Below are 24,288 nucleotides of genomic sequence, written 5' to 3'. Positions count from 1 at the left end.
GGGGCTGCGCCGCTCGCCCTACGTGTGGCGCCGAGCGCTGCTCCCTGCGGCCGGATCCCTTGCCTGGGACACCCAAGGCCTGGGCGCGTCCCCCCAAAGGCTCTTTGCCAAAGACACCCTCTCCCCGGAGCCCATCCCCCGCGGTGCTCTTCTGCTCTCCTCGGGGGTTCGGGAACTGTTGGAGACGGGAAGCGGGAACCCCAGCGCAGGTCTCGGGGTCAGTGCGCCTTGGAGCCAGCGCGCCACTGAGCCCCAGCCGGAACTGGAGCCCCGGCTGGGGGCCCCTTCCTGGACCCGGGTGAAGCAGGCCAGGTACGTGGGGAGAGAAAGGGGGCGGGGACCGCAGCGGGTGGAGGATGTCTGGGGAGATCTGCGTGCCCACGAGAAACCCCATGATCTTCCTATCTCCCACTTCTTGCCCAGAAAGGTTTTCCTGGAGCCTCCTACCCTTCCCATCTGGGAACGGTAGTTGGGGGGAGAATTAGTGGAGGGTGCACCACCGTCTCCCTAAGGTCCTGCTTTGTTCTTTCTAGAGCCTTTGGCGTGTCTCCTGTTCAGCCATGGTCTGCACAGTGAACCACCTTTGCCGGTTCCCACTTCTCCCCAGGGCCATCCTGAGTGCACCCCTTGCTAGTGATGCCCCTTGTCTGACCCAGAGGGAGTCTACTTCTCTGCCTGGGCGCACAGCTCAGGCCAGGCCAGACGGTCTGGCCAATAAAAGCTGCCTGGTTCATGCATTCCCGCGTGTGATGCCTTTCTTCTGTGATGTGTTCTTGGCATCTCGCTTCAGGGTGCAAATAGCTTCATTCACACCCTGGCAAATATCAGGAGCCCTGTCCCTGGCCCGGGGCGTGCCCTCTCCTAACCAGCTTGATCTGTAAGTGCTTGGGGGATGGGTGAAGAGGGGACAGAGGCAGAGACTGGTCCCCTTCCCTCTCTGCCACTGCATCTCCTGTTCCAGGATGGGGTCATCAGACCAGGTCCGAGAGTCCCACGGGAGAGGAGAGGTCGCAGGGTAGGTAGGTGCAAGGCAGACCCTGGGTCCCACTGCCATCCACCAGAAAGAGGGAAACAGGACTCACACCCTAGAGTCAGAGCCCCCAATGCCAGCCTCCTGGGAGCCCCAGAGTGCCCCCTCACTATGCCCTCTGGCCAGGCTGGGGAGGAGTATGTTTTCCTTAAGGGACCTTATGACCAAGGAGCCCACCCAGCCCCTCCCCCATCTCCCAGGATTCATTTCAAACCTGACTGCTTTTGCACCCCTCCTTCCCCTCATCCAGTGGCTTCTGGAGAGCAAGTGCAAACCCCCAGCCCCTCCTTCAAGACCCCACTCTCCTCCGAGGGAGGAAGGACCCCTGCCCCCTCAGAGACTCTTCCACTCTTATCGCCTCCGCATTTTCAGTTATCGGCCCCAACCCCCATATAGTTACACTCTGCTATCGGGAATAAGGGCCTCCCTCCACCTGGGCCCCCTTACAGCTCCCGCTCACAAGTGTCTGGGCCTCTCCCCGCTTCTGCTTCCTCGTCAACCCTCTTCTGCGTGGGCTCTGACTCTCACAACTATCCAGGGCCTCCAAGCACCCAGTCACTGTACCCTGATGCTGTCTGCCCTTGGGCCCTCCCTTGGCCATATGGCAAGGCCTTCCACTAGGACAGCCAGCCAGGAGCAGAGGAGGGTGGTCCCGTACCCCTTGAGCTGATTAGCTTCGAGATACTCACATGGAACTAGCCCCCACGTTCTCCTTGGCCTCTGGAACCCCCTATCTCTCCTTACTGGCAATTCCCGCTCATCTCCTGGGTACATCCTTTCCCCCATGTTGTCTCCTACTAATGTGGGTGCTTTTTTCTCGGCCCTCCCCATTCTTACTAACTGAGCCCTGACTGTACAGACTCTGATTCCAGGATCAGCCCGGAGGGAAGGGGTGACCACAGACTCCTCAGGTGAACCCATTCTCTGCACTCCAAGTCCATTCCTGCTCCTGCGTCTCGCCGAACTCGGTCTTTTAAAGCATGGGCGTCCTGATCTGATCTCCCTTCCAGGGCACAGCACCTCACTTTCCACCACCAACGGCGCAAAATCCACGTTCTGGGGCTGGGCCACACAGCTGCCCTGTCCCCTGGTCCTGTTGCTCCTTCCTGTTCCCCACACAGACTGCAGGTACTCCGCGCCAGAGCCAAGTGGTCTGCATATGTTCGGTCACAAGGGCTGGACACTTGGTGAGGCTCTAGATTTCCCTTGCCTGAAGGTACCCCGGTCCAGAGGGGTGGACACCAGGTCCAAGATGAAAAAGCAGTGCTGATTTGGGACTTGACAGAAGCCCGGCTTCTCTGCCTACCGCCTTCCGGGCACCCCTGTGCCCCTGCAGTGCAAGCAGCCCCCAGGAGCGGCCTCACTCGCAATCGCCACCCAGCAGGGCAAGGTGGAGCGGGTGGGGGGGTCCCGGGCCAGCCCCTTGAGCGAAGCAATCCCACCGAGGGCCGGCAGGCGGCGCTGCGCGGCTGCGCCTTCGGAGTTCAGCCGCAGCCGGCGCCTGCGGTGGTGGGCGGGCCCAGAGCGAGTGAGCGGGTTCCTGCGCCACCTCCCTCCGGTGGTCCGCGCGGTTCTCCCCGTTTCTCTCCCTCTCGGCTCCGGGTGTCGTGTTCTCTCTCTTTCCGTCGCGCTCGTCCCGGCTGCTGCAGTTTCGGGCTCTGAAGAGAGGCCTGGCGTAGTCTGAAGGGGGCGGCCGTAAGCGAGGCCCGGTCATCCCATGGGGCCGTTAATGTCCAGTAGGGAGGCGGCGCGGCCCGGGAAGCTCCGGGGCATTACCCGGGCGTCAGAGTAATGGCTCCACCCTGCAGACGCGCCCCCACGCCTTCCCCGGCCAGCGACCAAGCCTCTACCCACGGCCACGCCCCGGAGTCCCCGCCCAGGCCCAAGCTCCGCCCATCGCTGCGGGGCGCCGCACCTGGCAGCTAAGTTCAAAGCTCAGAGGAAAGCCCCTTCCCCGCTCCCGGAGCCCTGGGCCTACCCCCACCCCAGGGGCCCCCATTGAGAGTCCAGGAGAGGGAAGCCCCGAGAGGTCTGCCTGTTGTTTGTCGCAAGGCCTGTGTAGCAAGGTGGCAGCGAGGGCGTCGGGGTAGGGGTGGGGATCACCTTCCACCGGCCTCCCCGCCTGCAGCGGGCCTCGCGGATCACCTCCCCTGGCCCGGTCCCGGGCGACCCAAACGCCTTACAGCCCCTGCGCACCGCTCTCCTGGGTCTTTGTCAATGCTGTTCTTTCGTCCGGTTTCTCTGCCACCCACTTCTGTCTCACGTAGAGGCCCGCGGCTGGAGGAAGGGCATGGGAGAGTTTGCCCGGAGAGCCTCTGGGTTCGCTTTCCCTGCGTTTTTCGTTGGGCCCCCATCCTTAACGTGTTCCCCTCACCCATTCCTGCTACCCCTGCGGAATCTACCTGCCCTTCTCCCTGCCGCCTTTATCCTGGGGCTGTTACCCACCCCCCTTGTTACTCTCTGATGTTGCCTTTGTTACTCTGTTACCTTCCTGGTCCTTCCCATCTCCTTTTCTGCTTTGGAGCCTCCTTTGTTTCCCTGTGATGCAGTGTTCTGGCCCCTGGCTGGGACCACATGTCCCTGGTTACTCCTCCCTCATCTTCCCAGACTGGTTGAGGCTGATCCTGGGAGTTTCTGTGCTGGGGCGGGGTTGGGGGTGGGGGAGGCGATCTCCAAGGGAGGTCCTCTCGGTAGGACCAGGCGCTCCTATTTCTCTACCCCCAGCCTGGGGGCTTCCATCCAGCTACCTCCCTCGACTCTGGCATGGCCGCATACCACAAACTGGCAGGTCCTGGTTGCTGGGGGTGACCCTGAAGCCCCATCCGGGCTGGTATGTGGTAGATGGCACCCGTGGCACAGCCTTCAGGAGCAGCAGCACCAGGCTGGGTCCAGAGAGGCAGTCATAGACCGGACAAGCCAGCTCTGGACAGGCAAGCAGACAGATGGAGGTGGCCAGCTCAGCGGGAGCCTATGGCTGCATCAGCCAGGAACTTAGAGGTGGGGGTGGGGAAGCAGCCGTGCAGTCTTGGCCTAAGTGGCTTTTAGGGGCAGCAGCCGGGTGTGGACACCCAAGGGGCTGGGGCCCAGGAGGCTGCCCAGAGGAGAGCCTGTGCTTGGGCGGGGCCTGGGCGCCCAGGCTAAGGGCACTGGAGAGGGGAGAAGGAGCAGCAAGGACTGGGACCCGAACTGAGCCTGCTTCTGCCCCCATGGGGAACTGTATGGGCTGGTTATGCCTGATCCCCGGGGACCAGGTATGTGCAGGGGTCTGGGCAGGCTGGGAGGGGCAGGCTGAGGGGGAACTCAGCTGTCTTCCTGTATCTGAGGCTGAGAAAGAGCTCCATGATAAAGTGTGGACTTAGACTCTCACAGCAGTGCCTAAGAGGAGCTGGGGAACCTTGCCTAGGTCCCATTCCTCTCTAGAACTCAGTTTCTTTTTTTTTTTTTTCAAAGATTTTTTTAAAATTTATTTGACAGACAGAGATCACAAGTAGGCAGAGAGGCAGGCAGAGAGAGAGGAGGAAGCAGGCCCCCCGCTGAGCAGAGAGCCCAATGTGGGGCTCAATCCCAGGACCCTGGGATCATGACCTGAGCCGAAGGCAGAGGCTTTAACCCACTGAGCCACCCAGGTGCCCCTAGAACTCAGTTTCTTGATCTGCAAAATGGCCTGAGCGCCCTTGGGTTTTTCCAGATAAAGTGTACTCAGAGGCACGACAAAGCGTAACCAATTTTCTGTTGTCATTCTTGTCTGGTTGGGGGAAGGGGCACTCATGCTGGGGATAGGAGCTAGACGCTAGGGGAGAAGGATGGAGGGAAGGGTGGGCTGGGGTCAGGGGGTGGGTCACAGGGGCTAGTTCATGGAAGCAGTTTCTCTGAGCACTGATCACAAGCCAGAGGTCAGAGGCCAAAGTCCTGGATACATGTCATCTCTCCCTGGGATGAGCAGGGGCACAAGTGAGGGTCCCTGGCAGAGACGGTTGTGTGTTGGGGGGTGGGTAATGTTTAACAGACATCCCCAGCACAGATAAGCAAAAAACGATATCCTAGAGAGGGTGGGAGCCACCTGGTAACTGGCCTCCAGAATATAGGGGCGGGCTGCTGCGTTGTCATTTCCAAACTCCTTTTTGCCTCCTGGACCATCTTGGGACAACGCTGGTCTAGGGCAGCTCTGGGTGTAGGACAGATCCCCAGACAGAGACAGTGACGGGGCAAGGGAGGGTGTGTTCCTGAGGATGGAGGACAGAGCTGTGGCCGTTGTTCTTATCCTCCGCCCCCATGTGGATTTGTTCGGCCTGAGGACCCCTTCTCCACTCCTTTCCCACGTCAAGAGCCCGCTTCCATGTCACGAATGCATACAGTGGGTGCTCAATAAATGTTCTTGGACTAGGAGGCAAAGGCGCTGGCGCCAGGGAGGCTGCCCAGAGTCCGGGCGAGACAGAGGGGGTCCCAAAGCCCTGCGGACTCCTCCGCCCCCGGGACTGGCAGGGTGCCAAGGCCGGCGGCAGCCAGGACCGGCCGAGACTCGGGGCGGGGGCGGCCCCACCGAGGAGGCGGGGAAGGGGCGGGGGCGGGGGCGGCGCCGCAGCCGGAGCCCGAGCCCGAGCCTGAGGCGACGGGAGCCGAGCGGGAGCAGCCGAGGGCGCCGCCGGGTCCCCAACACCGCCGCCGCCGCCGCCGCCGCCGCCGCCGCCGCCTCCGCGCCCGCCCCCCGCGCCCCTGCCTGCCGCGGCAGGCGTCAGCGCCGTGGCCGGCCGGTGGTCGGCCGGTGGGCAGCCGCCGCCATGGCCGCCCCGGAGCCGCTGCGGCCGCGCCTGTGCCGCCTGGTGCGCGGCGAGCAGGGCTACGGCTTCCACCTGCACGGCGAGAAGGGCCGCCGCGGGCAGTTCATCCGGCGCGTGGAGCCGGGCTCCCCCGCCGAGGCGGCCGCGCTGCGCGCCGGGGACCGGCTGGTCGAGGTCAACGGCGTCAACGTGGAGGGCGAGACGCACCACCAGGTGGGTGCCCACGCCCCGCCCCCCGCCCGCCGCACCGCCGGGCCCCCTCCCCGGGGAGCGCCTCCCAGCCTCGCGCTCCCTCGCGCTGGGCGCCAACGACCACGGCTTCGGGCGCTGCGTGCGCCCAGGCCTCGGCGCCCTGCCCGGGGCGGGAGGGGGTCGCACGAGGGCCTGCGTGGGTTCCCGCTACGAGGTGGCGGACGTGGCCACGGAGGCAGCGGCCACCGGCCTCCTTGCTCCCCTCTCCGCTTCAGCCAGCTGGCTCCTGCGCCGGGGAGGGGGCATCCTGGCAGGGAGGGGCCCGCAGTGCGGCTCAGGGCCCTGGGCCCCAGCACTGGAGTCTCCTTCGGGCCTCAGTGTGCAAGGAGTGCAGGCGTCAGTCACCCTGGGGGGTCTCCATGCCTGGGGGGGGGCTGAGTGCTTGTCTGTGAGTGTAAACACGTGCTTGGTACACAGCTGGGTATGTGTGTGTGTACACGTCCCTCTGGGGGTCACGCACGTGTGACCACGTCAGCTCCCCGGGGGTACCTGAGGGGTATCCCAGTGGGGGCACACCTGTATGTGTGTGTGTCAGCGAGTGTGTGTGCGTGTGCACGTGCTGCACTGTACGTGTGAATGTGCACCTCTAGGTGTGTGTGCGCGCACAGATCTGCAGTCCGGAGTGTGTGTGTGTGTGTGTGTGTGTGTGTCCGGGCCTGTGGGTCTGCCTGCCTGGCTGGGTGTAATAGTTAGTGTGTGTTGGCAGGTCAGTGTACTAGTGTGTGTTTTGGCTGATGGCTTCTGGGTCCCTTAGAGTCGCTGCTGGTGGCAACACGTCCTCATTGGAGGCCGCCCGGCCCTGCAGGAGCCGCTGCCTCGGCCCCCTGTCTCCTGCCACTGGGGACGAGGGCCAGAAGGAGGGCAGGGTCTGTTCTGGCAGGTTCTGCTCCCTGGGGACTCTATCTCCCACTGGCCAGGGACTCGGCTGGCGTCAGTCCAGCTCCCTCCACCCCTTCTGCTCAGGGTTCTTGGTGTCCTCCCCAGCCCCTGTGAGTCTGTGACCCGTCTGCGTGACCAGCCCTGGGGCCTGGAGATTAGTAAATTGGTTCTTGGCTGCACCAGCAGCTGAACTCCTGCTTCTACCCCTGAGGCCCCTGCCTGTCTGTCCGTCTGCCTACCTTCTGTCCTGCACCCAGAGTTTCAGCTGGATAAAGCTGTTTGCTGAAGGAGGGTGGGGGTGGGCCGTAGATCTGGGCTCGGCAGACCACAGGGAGGGGCTGGCACAGTGTCACCTGGCTTTGGGTTAACCGTCACTGCCAGCCCTAGCCCCAGAGCACCTGCTTCTTCCAGGCTCCCAGGTGCTGGTCTCTGTAGCTCTCGCGCAGAACCATGCTGGCCCAGGAGGGAGCAGGTGTAGTCACAGCTCCCATTCTCCAGATAAGGAAGCTGATGTTTGAGGATATCAAGCGTCTAGGTTGAGTCCCACAGTCAGGAAGCCGCAGCGTGCTGGGGTCCTCCAGTGGCTCTCACCAGGAGAGAGGAGGGGACAGAGGAGGGCCCGGGGAAGATGGGCCTGGTTCACACCCTCCTATCTGTTGACAGCTTCTTCTGAGCAGCTGATGAGGGCCCTCTCTGCCTTCCCCCAACACTTGGGGTGGAGGTCTTGTCCTTCCTACCCCGATGCCCAGGGGGCACTGACCGCTCCTTCTCCCTGCACACCACACCCCGACATGCACACTCCATGGCCCAGCACGTGCTCTGGACACTTGACAGACACCTGCATAGGTACGCCAGTGCTCCCAATGCCACGCTTGTCCCACAGGGGGCCTCTATCTATTGGCTCTGAGCCCTGCTTCCCAGGCTGTGTGTGGGTGCCCAGCAGGTTCCTTGCCTCGGGAACCAGGCCTTCCCATCTCTGCAGATCCGGCAGGAACAGGGGGTCAGGGTCCTGTCTGGAGGCAAATGGAGAGCTCAGAAGCAGGGGTTTCGACATCCATGCTCCACTACTGAGAACAGCAGTGGCCGCAGATCCCCAGACGGGGACCTAGGGAGAGCCCTTGTTCCCGCAACCCCAGACCGAAAGATAGACCCTGGATGCACGCCTTCCCACACATCCGTGCACACACGCACACCCTAAAAACCCCAGTCTTAGCCATGTACCGCCTTCCAGACCGCCTGACTGTTCACCCAGCTTCCCAGCCCCTCCTGGACCAGACCCGGGCCAGGCGAGGCTCCCCAGTGACCCTGTAGCCCTCACAGCCCCGAATCAGGAGTGCTGGGTAAAGAGGGAGGGAGCTGCCAGGGGCCCCGGGGGTGGGGGGCGGAGCCGGCGGGCCTCTCGGTCCAGCCACCCATCCCTGGTAGGCCAGCTGCCTGCCCACCAGCCAGGGCCAGCCCTGGGTGGCGCCGCTGTCCATGTGCTGCTCAGAGTGCCGACTGCTGACCTGCTCCCCCCAACCTGCCTGGCCCAGGTGGTGCAGAGGATCAAGGCTGTGGAAGGGCAGACTCGGCTGCTGGTGGTGGACAAGGAGACAGACGAGGAGCTCCGCCGGCGGCAGCTGACCTGCACCGAGGAGATGGCGCATCGAGGGCTTCCACCCGCCCACGACCCCTGGGAGCCAAAACCGGACTGGGCACGTGCAAGCAGCCTGGGCTCTGAGGCTGGCCAGAAGGTACGGCGGGCTTGCGCGCGGGGGAGCCCCGACTTCTCCCACAACCGCGTGTCTGCCGCTTGATGGCAGCCAGTCTCCCCCTCGCTCACCTCCAGAAGTCTCCATCCCCTCTGCCTCTTGGGGCAACTGGTGACTACCGTCTTGCCTACTTGGGGCCACTCTTTCTGCCCTCAGCCTGTGTTCTGAGCCAGGTGGGCCCGGGGGAGCGTGACCTTGGTCCCTGGCCCCCTGTCTCTGGCCCTCTTCCCCAGGATACCCATCAGAGCTTCCTGGCCTCGGAAAGGTCTCTCTGACGAGCCCAGCCTAGTGGCTGACGGAACTGGCAAGGGTCTGCTGGGAGGTCCAGGGACGGATCAGATTGCGGCTGGCTCTGTGTTCATGTCAGGTGCCTGCTTGTCTAAGGAGCCTGCTTGTGCTGGGAAGGCCTTGGGAGGTAGGGCCTGGTCCTCCTCTGTGGGCAGTGCGTGGTTGGGGACAGCCGGGGACACTGTCTAAGCTGGGTCCTCAGTTTGGGGTCTACAGCGGTTGGGGTGCTTTTTCCTTCTTGCATCTGCTCCAGGCCAGAGAGCTAGAAGATGTGTATGTGTGGGGGGCTGCTGTTCTACTGACTTCTGTTTGGCAGGACTTGGGGGGGTCCTACTTTAGGGGGGCCAAGAGGAGCGTGACTCTGTTTGTTCTGCGTGCTCTCTCGCTCTCTCTTTTTTTTAAAGATCTTATTTTTTTTTCCCTTTCTTTGAGAGAAAGGTGGGGGGTGGGAGAGAGAGAGCAGTAGGAGGGGTAGAGGGAGAGGATCCCCAGCCAGTCTCCCCACTGAGTGTGGAGCCTGATCCCGGTCTCGACATTGGACTTGATCTCACGACTCATGAGTTCATGACCCTGAACGCAAACCACCCAGGTGCCCTGATCATTCTATGCTCTTAAAACCCCATGGCACCGTTTCTCATGCCCATTTTGCCTTTTTTTTCAAAAAGATCTTGTTTGTTTGACAGAGAGAGAGTGAGAGAGCGCACAAGCAGGGTGAGTGGGAGAGGGAGAAGCAGGCTCCCCAGTGAGCAGGGAGCCCCACATGGGGCTCGATCCTGGGACCCCAGGATCATGATCCAAGCCGAAGGCAGAGACGCTCAAGAGACTGAGCCACCCAGGCGCCTTTTTTTTTTTTTTTTTTTTTTTTTTAAATCTCTTTAAAGAAATTCAATCCCAGTGGTTTCCCCAGATCCTACTTTGAGACCCACTGGCCTCATGCCGGTGAAGGTGTGAGAGCTGAAGTTTCCGGCAAGTCTCCAGCAAGAGCTGGCTGTGCCCGGGTCTCTGGGGGAGACGGCATTTCAGGCGGGAAGCCAGCCTAGGCACAGGCCTGGGTCTGAACCCTGAGGATGCTTTTTGTTCCTTGGGCTCCAGAGCCCAGCGGGGATGGTCGGGGGGCCCAAGTAGGGGGCATCCAAGTCGGCTGTGGGGTTTCAGGGAGTCCTGGGCTGATGTGCGGGCTGGTCTGCCTCCCCAGCCGGCCAGCAGGCTGGAGCCCCTCTCCTTCAGGAGCGTCTTACCTCCCAGAGGAAGCGCCCCTCCCCTCCAGGCATTTGTCCATTGATTTAGACACAAACGCTGAGTTCACCTTCCTGTGGAAAAATCCGCCCTGGGGCTTATCTGTAGGGTGGGGTGCTGAGGCACCTTGTCCTTGGGTGGGACCTTCCCCCTCTGCTATTTCAGGCTCTGGGAGCCGCAGGAAGCCTTAGGAGGGGGCTTCCTCTGGGCGTATTTTTAGAGGAACAAAGTGGGGCCTGACTAGCAGGGCTCTGTGGTGGGGGCTGGCCTGGGGATGGGGCTTGCAGGGGAGGCCCAGAGGACAGGGTCAAGCCCTCCCTCCCTGCCAGAGACCTGCTGTCTAACAGGCTGAGTTCAGAGGGTCTGGAGGAAGAGCCGGGCCTTGGCTGACCTCCCCAAACCGACGGGCGGTCAGGGTGCCTGGGAGGGGGTGCCCGCAGGCAGGATGGCCGGGTGGGATGGATGGCTTGGGCTCCGGTGCAGAATGAAGCGTCCCACCATTCATTCATAAGGGCCAAGCTGGGAGTCAGGGCCCCTCGAGTTACTCCTGGCCTCTCTGTTCCTTGTCCCCCATCCCGGCAGGGCTGGGGGAAGTGGGGCTGGGGAGGGCACTGAGGGGGCAGGCCCTCCCATGGGGGTGCTGTGGGGTCCTAGTCAGTGGTGACTCAGCCAGGCCAGCTGCAGCGCAGCTGATCCTGACAGTGACAACAGGGGACAGCCCCCGCACAGACGGGGCAGGCTGCGATGCCGGGGCCATGGAGGTGGGGACAGAGCTGGGCCCCCACCCCGGTTCCACAGGTCCTTGGGTGCACGTGAGTGGGAGTCCTGTGGGGGCTCGCTGCCTAGTATGGGGGCCCTCGTGCCTGTGGGAGAGCCCTGGGAGCCTCAGCAGGACTGTCTCCTGCTGTGGCGCCGGGGACCCCTCCCTGGCCTCCCTGTCCCCCCAGCCCCGGGTCCTGGGGGCAGGGCAGGGCCTCCCAGCAGCTTCCTTCCTTCCTTTCTTGGGACTGAAACCTAGCCAGTACCGGGTGCCTAGCTGGGGCCTGAGCATGGGAGGGGGACTCAGCCGCCACCCTGCTCCCCAAAGTGACTCAGCCCCCCGCCGTCCCCACCCATCCCTGGGGAGCTGGGGCCACTGTGGGAGGTGGATAAATGGGTGGTGGCCTGGGCTGGCTGGAGACTTTAGGCCGCTTCAGCTGGACACTTGGTGCCTGCCACTTCTCTCCTGCCTCCCATGGCCCGCTCTGGGGATGCCACACAGCTGGCTCCAGCCCCAGGAGCCTCTCCACAGAGACCGTCCTGGGGACTCGCGCAGGTCAGCCTGGGTGGGGGCAGGGTAGGCAAGGAGGACCCCCAGCAACCCGGCTTAGCCCATGTCCCTCAGGGTCAGGAGAGGGGATTGGGGACGCCCCGGTGACCCTGGTGTGAGCAGGCTGGACCTTGAGCAACAATGGGGGCCTTTCTCTGCCAGGGCTGGTGAGTCACCATCTGGGGGGGCACAGCCCGGCTCCTGGGGTACCCCCAAGCCAGCGTCTTTGTCTGGTCACTGCTCGGCTTTGAGACCAGGGCTTGTCCAGCTCCGGGGCTGCCTGATGGAGAGAGCCAGTGGGAGCCCGAGGGCCTGGCTGGGAGGCGGCAGGAAATGCTCGGAGCCAGGGCAGGGAGGCAGGAATGTGAGCGATGCGGAGCCTGCACGCCCCCTCCTGACCCACTGCTGCACGGGCCTCTCCACGCAGCCTGCCCCCGCCCCAGCACAGCTCTCAGCCTGGGGGTTGGGTGTGGGGGACGGGGCTCCTTGGGTGCTGCCAGGCAGGAGAGCATTAGGGCAAGACTTCCAGAGAAGGCTCTCGGCTGGTGCGGTGAGCAGTGGGTGTGCTGGGCCGAGGCAGGAGGATGGCCAGGATGGCCCCAAACCCGGATGTGACTTCAGCCTGGCTTCATGGCCCCGGATGCCCCCCCAGTCCTGCTTCCTGTTTGGGGACCTCAAGAGACCCGCCAGGGAGGTCACTGTGGAGGGCGTGAGAAGAAGCCGCAGGGCTTAGTGCCAGGGCTGTCCTCTCGAACGCGTGTGTCGCCGTGTAGCGGGTTGCGAGCCTGTGTCTGTGTGTCTGGTCTCTGGCCGCGTACCGCTCACACCTGGGCCCGGTCTACCTGCCAGGTGTGCTTGGTCCTGGCTGTGGCTCTGCTCCCGACCTGTCAGCCTTAGCACCTGGGCTCCAGCAGCCTGGATCAGAGAGGCACTGCTGTGCCTCCAGATGTGTCTGGGAGAGGGAATGAATCTGGGTGGGGGGCCCTGGGGCACATGGGGGGTCTCACCCCCATCCCTTCAGCCCATGTTGAGCAGAGGAACCCCTGGGGGATCGAGGAGCCGCTGTCCTGCCCCTTGAGTCCCTGGGGTTATGGGGATAGCGGTGGCCTGCAGTGGTGATCCCAAGGACATGGGTGGGTAGGCTTTGGGGGTCCGGGAAGGGGTCCCAGAGGAGGGGTGCAGGCTGGGCAGGAAGAGGGTGTTCTGCACAAGTGGGAGGCCCAGAGCTAGGGCCTTCCACCTGCCCTGTGAGAAAACAAGCGCTTGGGTCCACAGCCAGGTGGACTGGCAGGCCAAAGGGCTCAGGGTCAGATTTGAGGTTTAAGAATGAGCTCAGAGGCCCGGAGGCTGGGAGTGGTTGGGAGGTGGCCTGAGCAGCAAGGGGCAGGTGCCTGGGGCCTGGACAGCTTCCCTGAGGGTGAGGTAGGTGGAGGGTCAGGGAGGGGCCCCAGAGAGCACCCTCACCCTGCACACGCTCCCCTGCATGCACGCCAGAGTCCTGAGCAGCCCCGGAAACCCGAGCCGCTGCCCGCCCGCGCACTCCGGCCACCGGCCATGTTTAATTGAGCACCCACAGCCGCTGGGCACTGTGGTCCCGGCCCCAGGCCTTGGCTGGGTGGGGGTCTTGGGGCCTGGCCCCCAGCCGCACGGCCCCCTGACCCACAGCCCTGTACCGCAGGATGCCAGAGGTAAAACCCGGCGAGGCCGTGGGTGGTCGGGGGGGGGTGCTTGGGGTATTGTGGGCCTTCCGTGTCCGGGTTGGGAGGGTGGGACGGCGGGTCCCCCACTTGGCTTCCCTGGGCTCAGGCCCCTGCGCCCTGTCCCTGGGCCCTGTGGGGGTGGCCGTGGCTCCAGCTGGCTCTGGAATGTGAGAGAGGCCACAAAACAAACAAAACAAACGTCAGCCTCTCCCTTGGGCAGGGCAGCGGGAGGGGTTGCACCCAGGACGCTGTGCTGAGTGGCAGTTCCTAGAACCCTGGCCTGGGTTCAGCGCTGCCCATTAGCAGGTCCCCTTGCACCCTGTAAAGCCCCTAGTCCCATGTGAGGCTGTTTGAGATTTGGAAACTGAGGTTCTGCTCGAGATCCTGCTGCTGGAGCTCGGCCCCAGGCAGCCCAGCAGGGCCCCTAGACATGGGTACAGTGTTTGTCCCTGAGACCTGGGGCTGCCGGGCGGACCGTGATGTTGAGTGTGGATTTGGGGTTCCTCTCACCCTTCTCCACTGCAGCTGCATTCTGGGGCCAAAGCCTGGCAGGGGGCTGGGTCAGGGGCCCCGGGGGTGGGGGTGGGGGGAGATCAGAACTCAGCCTGGTCTCATGCACCTGCAGGATGTCGGTGGGCCCCCGAGGGAGCTACGCCCTCGGCTCTGCCACCTACGGAAGGGCCCGCAAGGGTATGGGTTCAACCTGCACAGTGACAAGTCCCGGCCAGGACAGTATATCCGCTCTGTGGACCCAGGCTCGCCGGCCGCTCACTCTGGCCTCCGTGCCCAGGACAGACTCATCGAGGTACCTGTCATGGAGGTTTCAGGGTGTTGGCTGTCACCAAGCGTGTGTCTGGGCCCGATAGCCCCGAGAGTGTGTCTGGGTCCATGACCCCCACACAGAGTATATGTCTGGGCCCGTGTCCCCCACCCGGAGCGTGTGTCTGTGCCTGTGTCCCCCTGAGCATGTGTTTTGGTGTGTCCCCCCAAGTGTGTGTCTCGGCCCCTGTCCCCCTGAGCGTTTGTCTGGGCCCGTGTACCCTGGAGCGTGTGTCTCTGCCCATGTCCCCCCAGTCATGTGTCTAGGCCTGTGCCCCTCATACAGAATGTGTATCTGGGCCCGTGTCCCCCACCCGGAGCGTGTGTCTGGGCCCCTGCCCCCAGAGCGTTTGTCTTGGCCTGTGTTCCCCTGAGTGTGTGTCTGGGCTCTTGTCCCCCTGAGCGTGTGTCTGGTCCCGTGTCCCCCACCTCGAGCATCTGTCTGGGCCTATGTCCCCCTGAGCATGTGTCTTGGCTCATGTGCCCCCGAGTGTGTGCCTGGGCCCCTGTCCCCCCAAGCATGTGTCTGGGCCTTTGTCCCCCAGAGCATGTGTCTCTGCTCATGTCCCCCACCCCGAGCGTGTGTCTTGGCCCGTGTGCGCCCGAGTGTGTGTCTGGGTCCCTGTCTCCCTGAACTTGTGTCTGGGCCTCTGTCCCTCCGAGCATGTGTCTCCACCGTGTTCCCCCGATCATATTTCTAGGCCCATGCCCCTCATGCAGAGTGTGTGTCTGGGCCCCTGTCCCCCAGAGCATGTGTCTTGGCCTATGTTCCCCTGAGCGTATGTCTGGGCCTCTGTCCCCCTGAGCGTGTGTCTGGGCCTGTGTCCCCTTGAGCGTGTGTCTAGGCTCGTGTCCCCCAGAGTGTGTGTCTGGGCCCCTGTCCCCTGGAATGTGTGTCTTGGCCTGTGTTCCCCCGAGTGTGTGTCTGGGCCCCTGTCCCCCCGAGCGTGTGTCTGGCCCCGTCTGCCAGAGTGTGTGTCTGGGCCTGTGTCCCCTGGAGGAGCGTGTGTCTGGGCCCGTGTCCTGCAGAAAGTGTCTGGGCCCGTGTCCCCTTAAGCATGTCTCCGCCCATGTCACCCCAAGCGTGTTTCTGGGCAGGGAGGTCTTTGCTGGGAAGAGGAGAGATGCTGGGAACTTGAGCTGACATTCCTCTGGCTGCCACGGCTGGTGACAATATCAATGAATATTTGATGCCACACCTGGCTGGGTGGCTCACGGGGAGGGGGCCTGTGGGGGCCTGACCTCTGGCGGGGCTGACCCCACACTGTTGGGGGCAGGTGAACGGGCATAACATTGAGGGGCTGCGCCACGCAGAGGTGGTCGCCAGCATTAAGGCGCGGGAGGACGAGGCCCGGCTGCTAGTGGTGGACCCCGAGACGGACGAGTACTTCAAGCGGCTGCGGGTCACGCCTACTGAGGAGCATCTAGAAGGTGGGCTGCTGCCTGGGGAACTGGGGATGGGGTGGAGCCTGGGGGCCTGGGCAGCCCCTGACACCCTGTCCCCACAGGTCCACTGCCATCACCAGTCACCAACGGGACCAGCCCTGTCCAGGTGAGAGGGTGGGAATGGACCAGGTGGGCCCAGGAAACTGTAGGGGCACCTCTAGGGATCCCCAGGCCTGACTGAGTCCCCCACCTCAACATCTCCTTGTGTTGGTGTGACAGTGAGACCCAGTCTAAACGTCATGCTCCCTGTGGGTTCTGGCCCAGGTCAACCACACCCCCAGCCCCATGGGGCTCTTGGCCTTGTCATTCCCTCTGCCCAGCACTGGCCGGCGACCTGGAGTCCCCCTTCGTCACCCCTTGGGAAGGGGTTCCCCCCCAGGGGATGCTCTTGGGGGTGATCCCTATTGTAAGCTGGCCAGAGCCGACTCTCCAGCTCTCTGCAGCACCTGTCCACTCACTGCCGGGTGTCCTGCATTCTGCCCAGGCTGGGCCTGGAGCACAGTGCTCTGCGCCTGCTGCAGGACGGAAGAAGAGATGTGGCTCTGATGTGCGCATGCGTGCGCCTGTGTGTCTGTGGGGGCCCCCTGGCTCCTGGGCAGGGTCCCTGAAGCCACACCTTGCCCTTGGTTTCCCAGCTCAATGGTGGCTCAGCATGTTCATCCCGAAGTGACCTGCCTGGCTTAGACAAGGACACTGAGGTAGCAAGTGCCCGCCCACCTCCACTGCTTTGCTCACACACGAAGGGGGGGGCGGTCACAGGCCTCGGGGGTGGGCTTTTGTATAGCGGACAGCCTGGGCAGTGGGGTCATCCCCTCTAGGATGCCCCGTTGGGCCCGCTGCCCCAGCCCCGTCCAGTGGCCTGGGGTGTGAGCTCCCTGGGAGCGATCATGGGACAGAGGGCTTGGGTCCAAGGCTCACTCTGGCCCCCTGTCCGCTCTGCCCCCCACCCCAGGACAGCAGCACCTGGAAGCGGGACCCCTTTCAGGAGAGTGGTCTCCACCTGAGCCCCACGGCAGCCGAAGCCAAGGAGAAGGCGAGAGCCACCCGAGTCAACAAGCGGGCGCCACAGATGGACTGGAACCGGAAACGCGAGATCTTCAGCAACTTCTGAGCCCCTCCCTGCCTGTCTGCACGACCCTCGGGCCCCGCCCAGAGTCCCCCAAGCCTCAGCGGACTGGAGGGGGTGCTTCCTCACCCCCAGAAGCTGTGCTGGTCCCACCACCACCCAGGAACCAATGTGCACCCCAGTGAGCCCCGTCCTGCCCCCCCCCACCTGCTGGGTGCTGGATAGGGGAGAGGGGGCCCCTCTCGAGGTAGAAGAGAGTGTCAGGGAGGGGCAGTGGTGACCGTGGGCCAGGCCCTTGCTGCTCTGCCCGGGCCTGCTGACTTAAAGGAATTTGTGTTTTTGCTTTTCTTCCAAAAACAAAAAAAGAAAGAGCTCCAGCTCCACATGTTTCCACTTACTACCAGAGTCCCGCCCCCGCAGGACGCCTCTCTGTCACTGCAATAAAGCAAACCTTTCTCTGCAAACCATTTCCTCCCCACCCTCAGCAGCAGCCATCCCAAGTGGGAGCCCTGGGCACTTCCAGGGAAAGAGAAAAACGTATGGGGGCCAGGCTGTGGTTGTGGGGGCTTCAGTGTGACCCTGCGGAGGCCACATGTGGCTGTAGGAGCTGCCCCTCTGCCCCCTCCCTGCTGGGGGTGGTCACTAGGCCAGGGCCCCACGTTCCTGCTGCACTAGAGCCTAGGCCTGGGCTCCAGGGGCCCGAGGATGGAGGCCCTGTGTCCTCAAAAAAGGGTGGCCTCTGGACAGGCCTCTTGTCCAGGGGGAATGTGGCTGTGGGAGATCCTGCCCCCAAGGGACCTCGCCCACCCTCCCTTTCCTCCTGGCCCTGGCCGTGAACCCCACTGACATTGCTGTCTGCCGTCTAAGCCATAGCGCATGCGCGCCCTCCTAATAAACAGGCCTTCCTCAGACCCGTGGCCGCTTCTGTCCTTCCTGAGCCCTCACTTGAGGGTGGGGGGCTGTGGTCTGGGCAGGAAGGAGGCAGCCTGGGAGCCCGCTCTCAGAGGCTGGAACCAGAGTCCTGTTCCTAAGCCGCCCCCACTCCATCCACCAGGCTGCCAGCCTGGCCCTGCTCAGCTTCTGCGCTCTCCCCCAACTTTCCTCCCCACCCTTACGGCCCCCTGCCCTGTAACTTGGAGCCCTGCTCCCTCCTTCATTGGCACTCTTTGGGGCTCTTGCCAGCTTCTCTCTCCCCCTGCCCCCCAGCACCTCACTCTCTATGCCTTCTGCACCCTTAACGCCTCTGCTCTCGCACAGCCTCCCCGCCCTGACCCTGGCAGGTACGCACAGGTCAGGTCTCCTGCGCCCTATGACGCCTGCCCTGGGCCTACTGGTGTTACTCTACAGGCCAGGTGGCTCTGTAAACACAGAGGGGGGCCTCTGAGCAGAGAACTCTCAGGGAGCAGTTCAGCAAGAGGGGAGGTGCAGACCTGGATCCCCGGCCTGCTGCCCGGGAGGGAGGAGGCCCGGGTCTCCAGCGGGCTTCCCAGCAGCTGTGTGCAGCTGGCTCCCACGACCAGTCTCTTCTGTCCCAGGTTCCCGCAACCCCGCTCCGTACACAGCCCAGATGGTCACGTCCTGTGTCAGCCTCCCAGCCAGCCCTATTCAGACACACGAGCATGGGCACACACACAGCGCACGCACGTGCTTCCCGGCCTGCCCCCCACGCCCCAGAGGCGAGACTTGGCCAGACCCGGGCTGCAAACAATTCCCAAGTTTTATTAGAAACAGGCTGTGGCTCCCCCAGCAAAGGCTCACGGTCAGCTGGTGCACGGCGTCCAGGCCCAGGCTTCACGGCCCGCCGCGGCTCTGTGCGGCTGGGCACAGGCTTCGGTTGAGGCAGGTGTGGCAACGTGGGCGGACGGGCAGACACGTCTGCTGGCCAAAGCCCACCAACAGTCCGTTGATCTCACTCCAAAGCTCCCTGTGAAGGTGAGAGGTCAGTGGGGGAGGGAGGCTGAGGGCAGCCCTGCCAGCCCCCACCCTGCCGTACCGGGGCAGCCAGGCCTCCAGCGCCGCACGGGTCTTCTCCGGGGACTTGGTCGCTGTCTTGGTCCACCCGAGTCTGTTGGCGATTCTGTGCACATGCGTGTCCACCGCTGCGGGAGACTGGCTCATCACAGGGCGCGGGGGCCAGACCCAGGCCTGGAGCCCGAGCTTCCCCGCTCCAAACCCTGGGTTGCCACGGAAGGCAGGGCAGCGGCTCGAGTCAAAGGGCTTGGGCCCCCTAGCAGGGGTGAAGGGAGCTGTGCCTCCTCGCCCCGATGTTGGCTGTGGGTGCCAGGCCGCTCCCAGAGCCCACACCCAGCACGGCACGGCCAGGGACAGAGTGGGGAGGATGGCCAGGCCAGCTGTAGCTGTCCTCTCCTTGGGCCACAGTCCCAGCATCCCTTGGCCAGCCACCCGAGGGCTTGGCCTGGTCACCTGCTCACCAGGGCCCCTTTCTCCCCACCAGCTGTAGTCCCTACCTCCTCCTGACTTTGCCAAAGACAACCTGAGCCCTACACCTGCTCTCTTTCCCTGCTCCTGATGGTCTGGAAGAATGCTCAGTCTCTGCCCAGATGCTGATGGAGGGTGTGGGGGTCAGGTTAGTGGGTCACCACGCCTCAGCATCCTCCTCTGTAGCACAGAAATGATCACGCTGCCTGTCCCCCAGAGGCCCAGCCCAGGGCCACACCACACTATGGGAGCCTCCTGTGGACCAGTCCTCTGTACGTTTTCCCAGCTCCAGGACCAAAGCTTAGAGAGGCTAAGTGTCTTGTCTCTTGGTCACCCAGCTGGGACTGACTGCTCTGGCTTTCTAATTGATGGGCCCCTTCCCAGAGAAGCCAGAAAGGCAGGGCCCCCAGACATACGGAAAGGGTGACATTTGGACTCCTTCCAGTGTGTCTGCTGCTCCAGAAGTCCTGTTCCCTGGGTGGTGGGCCCTTCCCCCAAAGACCTGCCAGCCGCCCCCCCATCCCCTTCTGAGACCCGGGCAACTGAGGACAGCTGCCCAGATAAGCTCAGGTATCTGCTGAGAGGCTGGAGGCTGCCGGATCAGGAGTGGTGGCGGCGCTGGGGGTGGGGCTCGGGGGAGGCTCTGCCCTAGCCCCTGCCTGGCCCATCGCTGGTCTCTGGGGCTGCTGGGCTGCAGCCTTCATGGTCAGGACCCTCAGCCCCTAGCTGCCCTCCACCCCAAATGCAACGCCGAGAAGGGAGCAGGCCTTAGGAGCCGGGGAGGTGCTAGGAAGATGTCTGTCCCCCTCTCTGGCCCCTGCAGGAGTTCCGGAGGGGTAACCAGAGTCAGGGCAGGGGCATGCAGTGAGGCTGTGGCCAGCCAGGTTTCTGGGCTGGCCGGGCTCGCAGCTGGGCAGCCTCAGGAGCCCCAGACGTCTGGGCAAAGACCTGAAGAAGCAGCCGCAGCCTGACCCAGGGTCTGTCTTCATGGACACCACCAATGTCAGGAAAGGAATTCCACAAGAGGCTCCCCCCAGCTCCCTCTCCCCTGGTGTTCCCCTGCCTTTACCAGGCCTCCCGCATCTGCCTACTCTCTGGCCTCCTTCTCCTGGCCACTTCTCCCACCTCATGTGGACGTCGCTCCTTCTGCCTGGACAGCACTTCCTCCTCCTAGCCTGACTAGCCCGCCTAAATCTTCAGCTCTTGGCTGAATTATCATCTCCTTCTAGGAAGTCTCCCAGATGCCCTAGCCTGGGCCAGCGCTGACAGCACTGTACACGCCCCCCAAGAGTGTTTCTAGCTCAGAGGTAAGGAGTTGCCTGCCCAACATCTTTCTCTGTACATAGCATGGACCTTACACCCATCCCCAGGGCCTCTCACAGAGCCCAGTGCACAGCAGGGGCTCAGCAAACGGAAACTCCTCGCATCAGTACCCACCTGTAGACCAGGCAGGCTTAGCTCGGTGCGCAAACGTCTTTCTGATCCCCTGGGTCACATTGTGGGTGAGGGAACTTGAGCTGGGGTCATAGACCACGGGATGGGACCAGCCCTGCCCTCCCTGACAGCATATGCCACTCACCGATGCCAGACACGGCGCCCCAGGCCACCGCCATGGCCAAGTGTGCCATCTTGGGCCCAACGCCCGGCAGTGCCACCAGCTCTGCCACTGAAGATGGGATGTCCCCGCCATAACGCTGCTGCAAGATGGCACTGGTCTGCTTGATGAACTTCACCTTGCTCTGAAAGATGAAGGTGGGGGGTTGTGGGAGGGAGGTTAGCTCTGGAGATGGAAGATGTAGACCTACTTGGGAGGATAAGTCCCGATGGAGACTCACAGGTGTCCAGACCTGCCTGTTACCTGTCCAAGACACATTCAAAGGCAACTGTTTGCCCCTGTCCCCCCAAGAGGTGAAAATGAGCCAAGGGCGGCAGGGAGACTGAGGTAGGCCCCGTGCAGGCCTGGACCCCTGCTTTCTACCTGCCTAGACCAATGACACATGTGTGGGGTCTTGCTCGGGTCCCCTGTCCCATCACTCCCTCAGATGCCAGGTCGGCTAAGCAAGGCCAGCTATGCCAGGAGCTGGGCTCCGCAGCACCTGGACCTTCAGGAAGGAAGGCTGGAGCCTGGGCCTCCCCCGACAGCCACCAAGCCAGCTGGGTGGTTCCCGTTCTGCGCCTGAGTAGAGAGGGCTATTTAAAACCCTCTTGACAAACTGCAGCCCACACCAATGCCAGGGGGAAGCAGCCCCACCCGCCCGGGTGTCTTCGACAGATCCGCCCACTCACCACCCAGTGCTCTGTGGCCTGTGGGGGCTCCAGAGGGAGGGGGGTGACGCACTCCAGGGAGGCTTGGAGTAAACAAAGGGAAAGGCGGGTGGGCAGCCTCAGGGAGGAAGGGAAGCGCCAGTCAGCTGGGTGGGGAGGTGGAGGAAGGAAGGGGTGGGCTGCAAACAGGAAAGGCCAAGGAGGCAGGCCCCCCTAGCCCTGGCCCTGTTTGCTGGTTAGACGAGCAGGGGGCTCCAGTGGGAACTCATAGTCGGATCCCTACAACCTCAGATGCCCCACCTGGCCTCCCATACCCTACAGTCTCCCCTTGGCCTCCTGATGTCTTTCTGAGGCCCGTGGGCTTACCCTCCAGAAGCCTACGGGGTAGATGAGTGCGCCCAGCGTGCTGTCATCCGTCTGCAGGATGCTGTCCACCGTCAGGCCCCGGGCACGCAGCCGCTCCATGGCGCCTGCTGTCACCTGGTCCTTGGTTTGGCTGGAGAGCATCAGGGACAGCAGCACCTGGTATCTCCGCACCTGTTTGCACAGTGATGGGGGCCAGAGTAGTGGCAGGTCCTGGGTGTTCACCGTGGGCCGGGCCCCCGCAAACCCTTTCCCACCTGCACCTGTTACCCTGGCCAACGGACCGTGTTCTCATACATAAGGAACACAGGAACAGTGACAGTGCCTGTCACACAAAGACCACTAGGAGGCTGAGATGAATGACCACAACACTTAGCGTCAAACCTGGCGCTCAACAGCTGGTGCCTGCCATTGTGATCGCTGTGGCCTCATGGATAACCCTACCCATCCCACACACAGCCCAGGCGCTGTCCCTTCGTGGGGCCACCTGCCAGGGAAGGTTCCAGCCAAGGGCTGCCAGGCGTCAGGCTGTGCCCTGCAGAGGCCTGAGAGGAAGCAAGTGTCTTGCCCAGAAGGCAGTCACCAGGCAGACGGGGCGCTTGCCTACCTTTGGGGGTGCACTGGGGTCATAGCAGTGCTCAGCCCCCAGCTGGTCCACAGGTGCGTCCCTCCCGCTCCTCATGGTGCGGATGTTCACCAGCTGCTGCTGCCAGTCTGGGGGCTCCCAGCCTGGTGCCTCTGGGAGTTTGGCACCTTCCCCTTTCTCATTGTCTGAGGCTTCGTAGGCGACACTCAGTTTCTGCGTCTTCCGCTGGCGCTTTGCGGGACCGTGACTTTTCTTTCCTTCTGCAAAAAAAGTGCCATTCAGCGGGGGCCACAGGTGAGGGTGGGTGTGGGTGCTACCCTGCCTGCTATCACCCCCCATCATTCCTTCAACAACCATCCACCATCTTTCGCAGCTGGGGCTACTCTGGCTTCTGCAGCACGTGTTCTGGGGGCAGGTCAGCTTTCCCCTGGTCTCCTGGGGAGGGCTCCTGACCAAGGCTGCATTAGTACAGGAGGACTCTCCCCAAGGCCTCCTCCAAGGTGTCCTCCCCCATCTTGTTTCCACACCAGCCTAAAGAGACATTCCCAAGGCCCAAATCAGATTGTGTCATTTCCGTTCAAAACTCCTCACTGATTTTTCCTTGTATTCATGGCGAACCCCAAACTCCATCCCAGCATCAAGGTACCTACGCAGCAGCTGGCACTGTCCCCTACTGACTCCCTTTGCCCCAGTTCCCCTTTGCGTGCATCTGTCACAGTGGATCTCCTTGTCCGGACCACCCCTAAGTTCACTGGGTGCCTGTGGGAATGCCCCTCTGGCTGTCCTCTTGCTGAGGCCCTGTGGGTCTCGCTCACCCCGGGGGTCCTGCACACCCTGGATCCTGGAGGCCTGCAGGATAAACAAAACGAAGACCACGCCCTTTCCCGTTTCCTCTCAGGGGCACTCTCAGGGGCACCCTCCGGCGCCTCCGGGGTGGGCGTGTCCTCGGCGCCCAATCTCTCCGAGCGGGAAGCAGCTACGAGGACGAGGCTGGTGTGCCACAGAAAGCCTGGCGCCCAGTGGAGTATCCCGGGACAGGCTACCGGGACGCGGAGGGTGGGGGAGGTACGAGCGCCCCGACCCCTGCCCCTGCGTCCTGGAACAGGAAGAGCGGGGGAAGCCAGAGCCCCACGTGGGTGCGACTCGGAATCCCAGCCCCCAGCCCCTTGCAGTTCCTCCCCTTGTCTCTCTCCCCATGCCCTGGTCCGGGCGCGGGGCTACCTGCATTCGCTTCTCCCTTCCGCACCGGCGCGGCCTCCTCCCCAGCCCCCCGCGGCCCGGCCCCCGAGCCCCGGCTCCGGCTCCGGCTTCGGGTCACCATCGTCAAGCCAGCCATGCGCATGACAAACTTCTGTGCACTACACATCCCGGCGGCCCCCGCGGCTCGTCACGTGACTCGATCCTCGCTCCGCCTTTCCGCCCGAGAGTTGCCGGGAACTACGACTCCCGGCAAGCTCGTCAGGGGCGCTCGGGCTCTGTGCGCTGCCGGAAGTGCGGATCGAGCTTCCGGCGGCGGCTCGGGGCTGGGGGTGGGTCCCGGCTGGCTCTCATTTCTCCCCGCCGGGACGGCCCGGCGCCCGGTCCCGGGTGAGTGGCTCGCGGCCTCCAGGCCGCTGACGCTGGCCCTGCCCACCCTTAGCCCGGCCGCGATGGGGCAGGGCCAGGCGGCCGCGTCGGGGAGGGAGGGTGCTGCTCCGCGCAGAGGTGGCGGGGGCGGACCCCGCAGTCTCGCGGCCCCGGCCTTCGGCTGCGCCCACCGCAGCCTGAGCCTGGAGCCGCCAGTCCTCTTGGGTTTTAAGACGGATCGGGTGCCTTGGGTGCCCCCTGCTTCGGGCGTCCGGGACAGGCCTTCCCCGCGTCGGGGAGTAGACGGAGGCGAGCGTCGGGGACGCCGCGCGCCGTTCCCCGTCCTCACCCGGTGCCCGCTGCTAGCCGGGACCGCTAGGTTGTGCTTGAGTTCCTCCCAGGAGCTGTGGGAGGCTTGTGCCCACCCGAGACTCGGCTTCCCGGGCGGGCATCCGGAGGTCGGCAGCGGGGCAGGTGCGGGGAGCTTCCCCTGAGCTCTCCGCCTGTTTTCTTGG

General features: G+C 63.6%; 3 protein-coding genes across 20 annotated transcripts in view; 2 read left to right on the top strand and 1 right to left on the bottom strand.

Moving 5' to 3' along the window:
• The first annotated feature begins 5,683 nt into the window (after positions 1-5,683).
• Positions 5,684-17,465, top strand: NHERF2 (NHERF family PDZ scaffold protein 2). Of its 5 annotated transcripts, none has more exons than XM_059154394.1 (7): positions 5,684-6,021; positions 8,472-8,672; positions 13,849-14,028; positions 15,320-15,473; positions 15,551-15,594; positions 16,124-16,189; positions 16,441-17,465. In XM_059154394.1, exons 1-7 carry the CDS (start codon positions 5,809-5,811, stop codon positions 16,597-16,599), a joined length of 1,017 nt encoding a protein of 338 aa, XP_059010377.1. In that variant the 5' UTR covers positions 5,684-5,808; the 3' UTR covers positions 16,600-17,465. The 5 variants fall into 5 exon arrangements, with proteins under 5 accessions (XP_059010377.1, XP_059010379.1, XP_059010378.1 ...); XM_059154395.1 differs by having other exon boundaries at positions 5,686-6,021; positions 16,124-16,186; XM_059154396.1 differs by lacking the exon at positions 16,124-16,189.
• Positions 17,466-18,253: 788 nt separating this feature from the next.
• NTHL1 (nth like DNA glycosylase 1) lies at positions 18,254-23,588 on the bottom strand. Of its 6 annotated transcripts, XM_059154402.1 has the most exons (7): positions 23,429-23,541; positions 23,023-23,056; positions 22,229-22,467; positions 21,625-21,795; positions 20,573-20,732; positions 18,548-18,728; positions 18,254-18,478 (listed from the first exon to the last, which is right to left on the bottom strand). In XM_059154402.1, exons 1-7 carry the CDS (start codon positions 23,432-23,434, stop codon positions 18,346-18,348), a joined length of 924 nt encoding a protein of 307 aa, XP_059010385.1. In that variant the 5' UTR covers positions 23,435-23,541; the 3' UTR covers positions 18,254-18,345. The 6 variants fall into 6 exon arrangements, with proteins under 6 accessions (XP_059010385.1, XP_059010384.1, XP_059010382.1 ...); XM_059154401.1 differs by lacking the exon at positions 23,023-23,056 and having other exon boundaries at positions 18,548-18,653; positions 23,429-23,588; XM_059154399.1 differs by lacking the exon at positions 23,023-23,056 and having other exon boundaries at positions 23,429-23,570.
• Positions 23,589-23,643: 55 nt separating this feature from the next.
• Positions 23,644-24,288, top strand: part of TSC2 (TSC complex subunit 2) — a 32,231-nt gene continuing 31,586 nt past the window's right edge. For all 9 annotated transcript variants that reach the window (XM_059154393.1, XM_059154391.1, XM_059154392.1 and 6 more), the window contains exon 1: positions 23,644-23,794. The gene's annotated coding sequence lies outside the window, so the exon portion shown is untranslated. The remainder of the gene's footprint in view (positions 23,795-24,288) is intronic.

This window comes from Mustela lutreola, chromosome 17 (genome assembly GCF_030435805.1).
Source record: "Mustela lutreola isolate mMusLut2 chromosome 17, mMusLut2.pri, whole genome shotgun sequence".
NCBI lineage: Eukaryota > Metazoa > Chordata > Mammalia > Carnivora > Mustelidae > Mustela > Mustela lutreola.
This window is presented reverse-complemented; position numbering and strand designations above follow the sequence as displayed.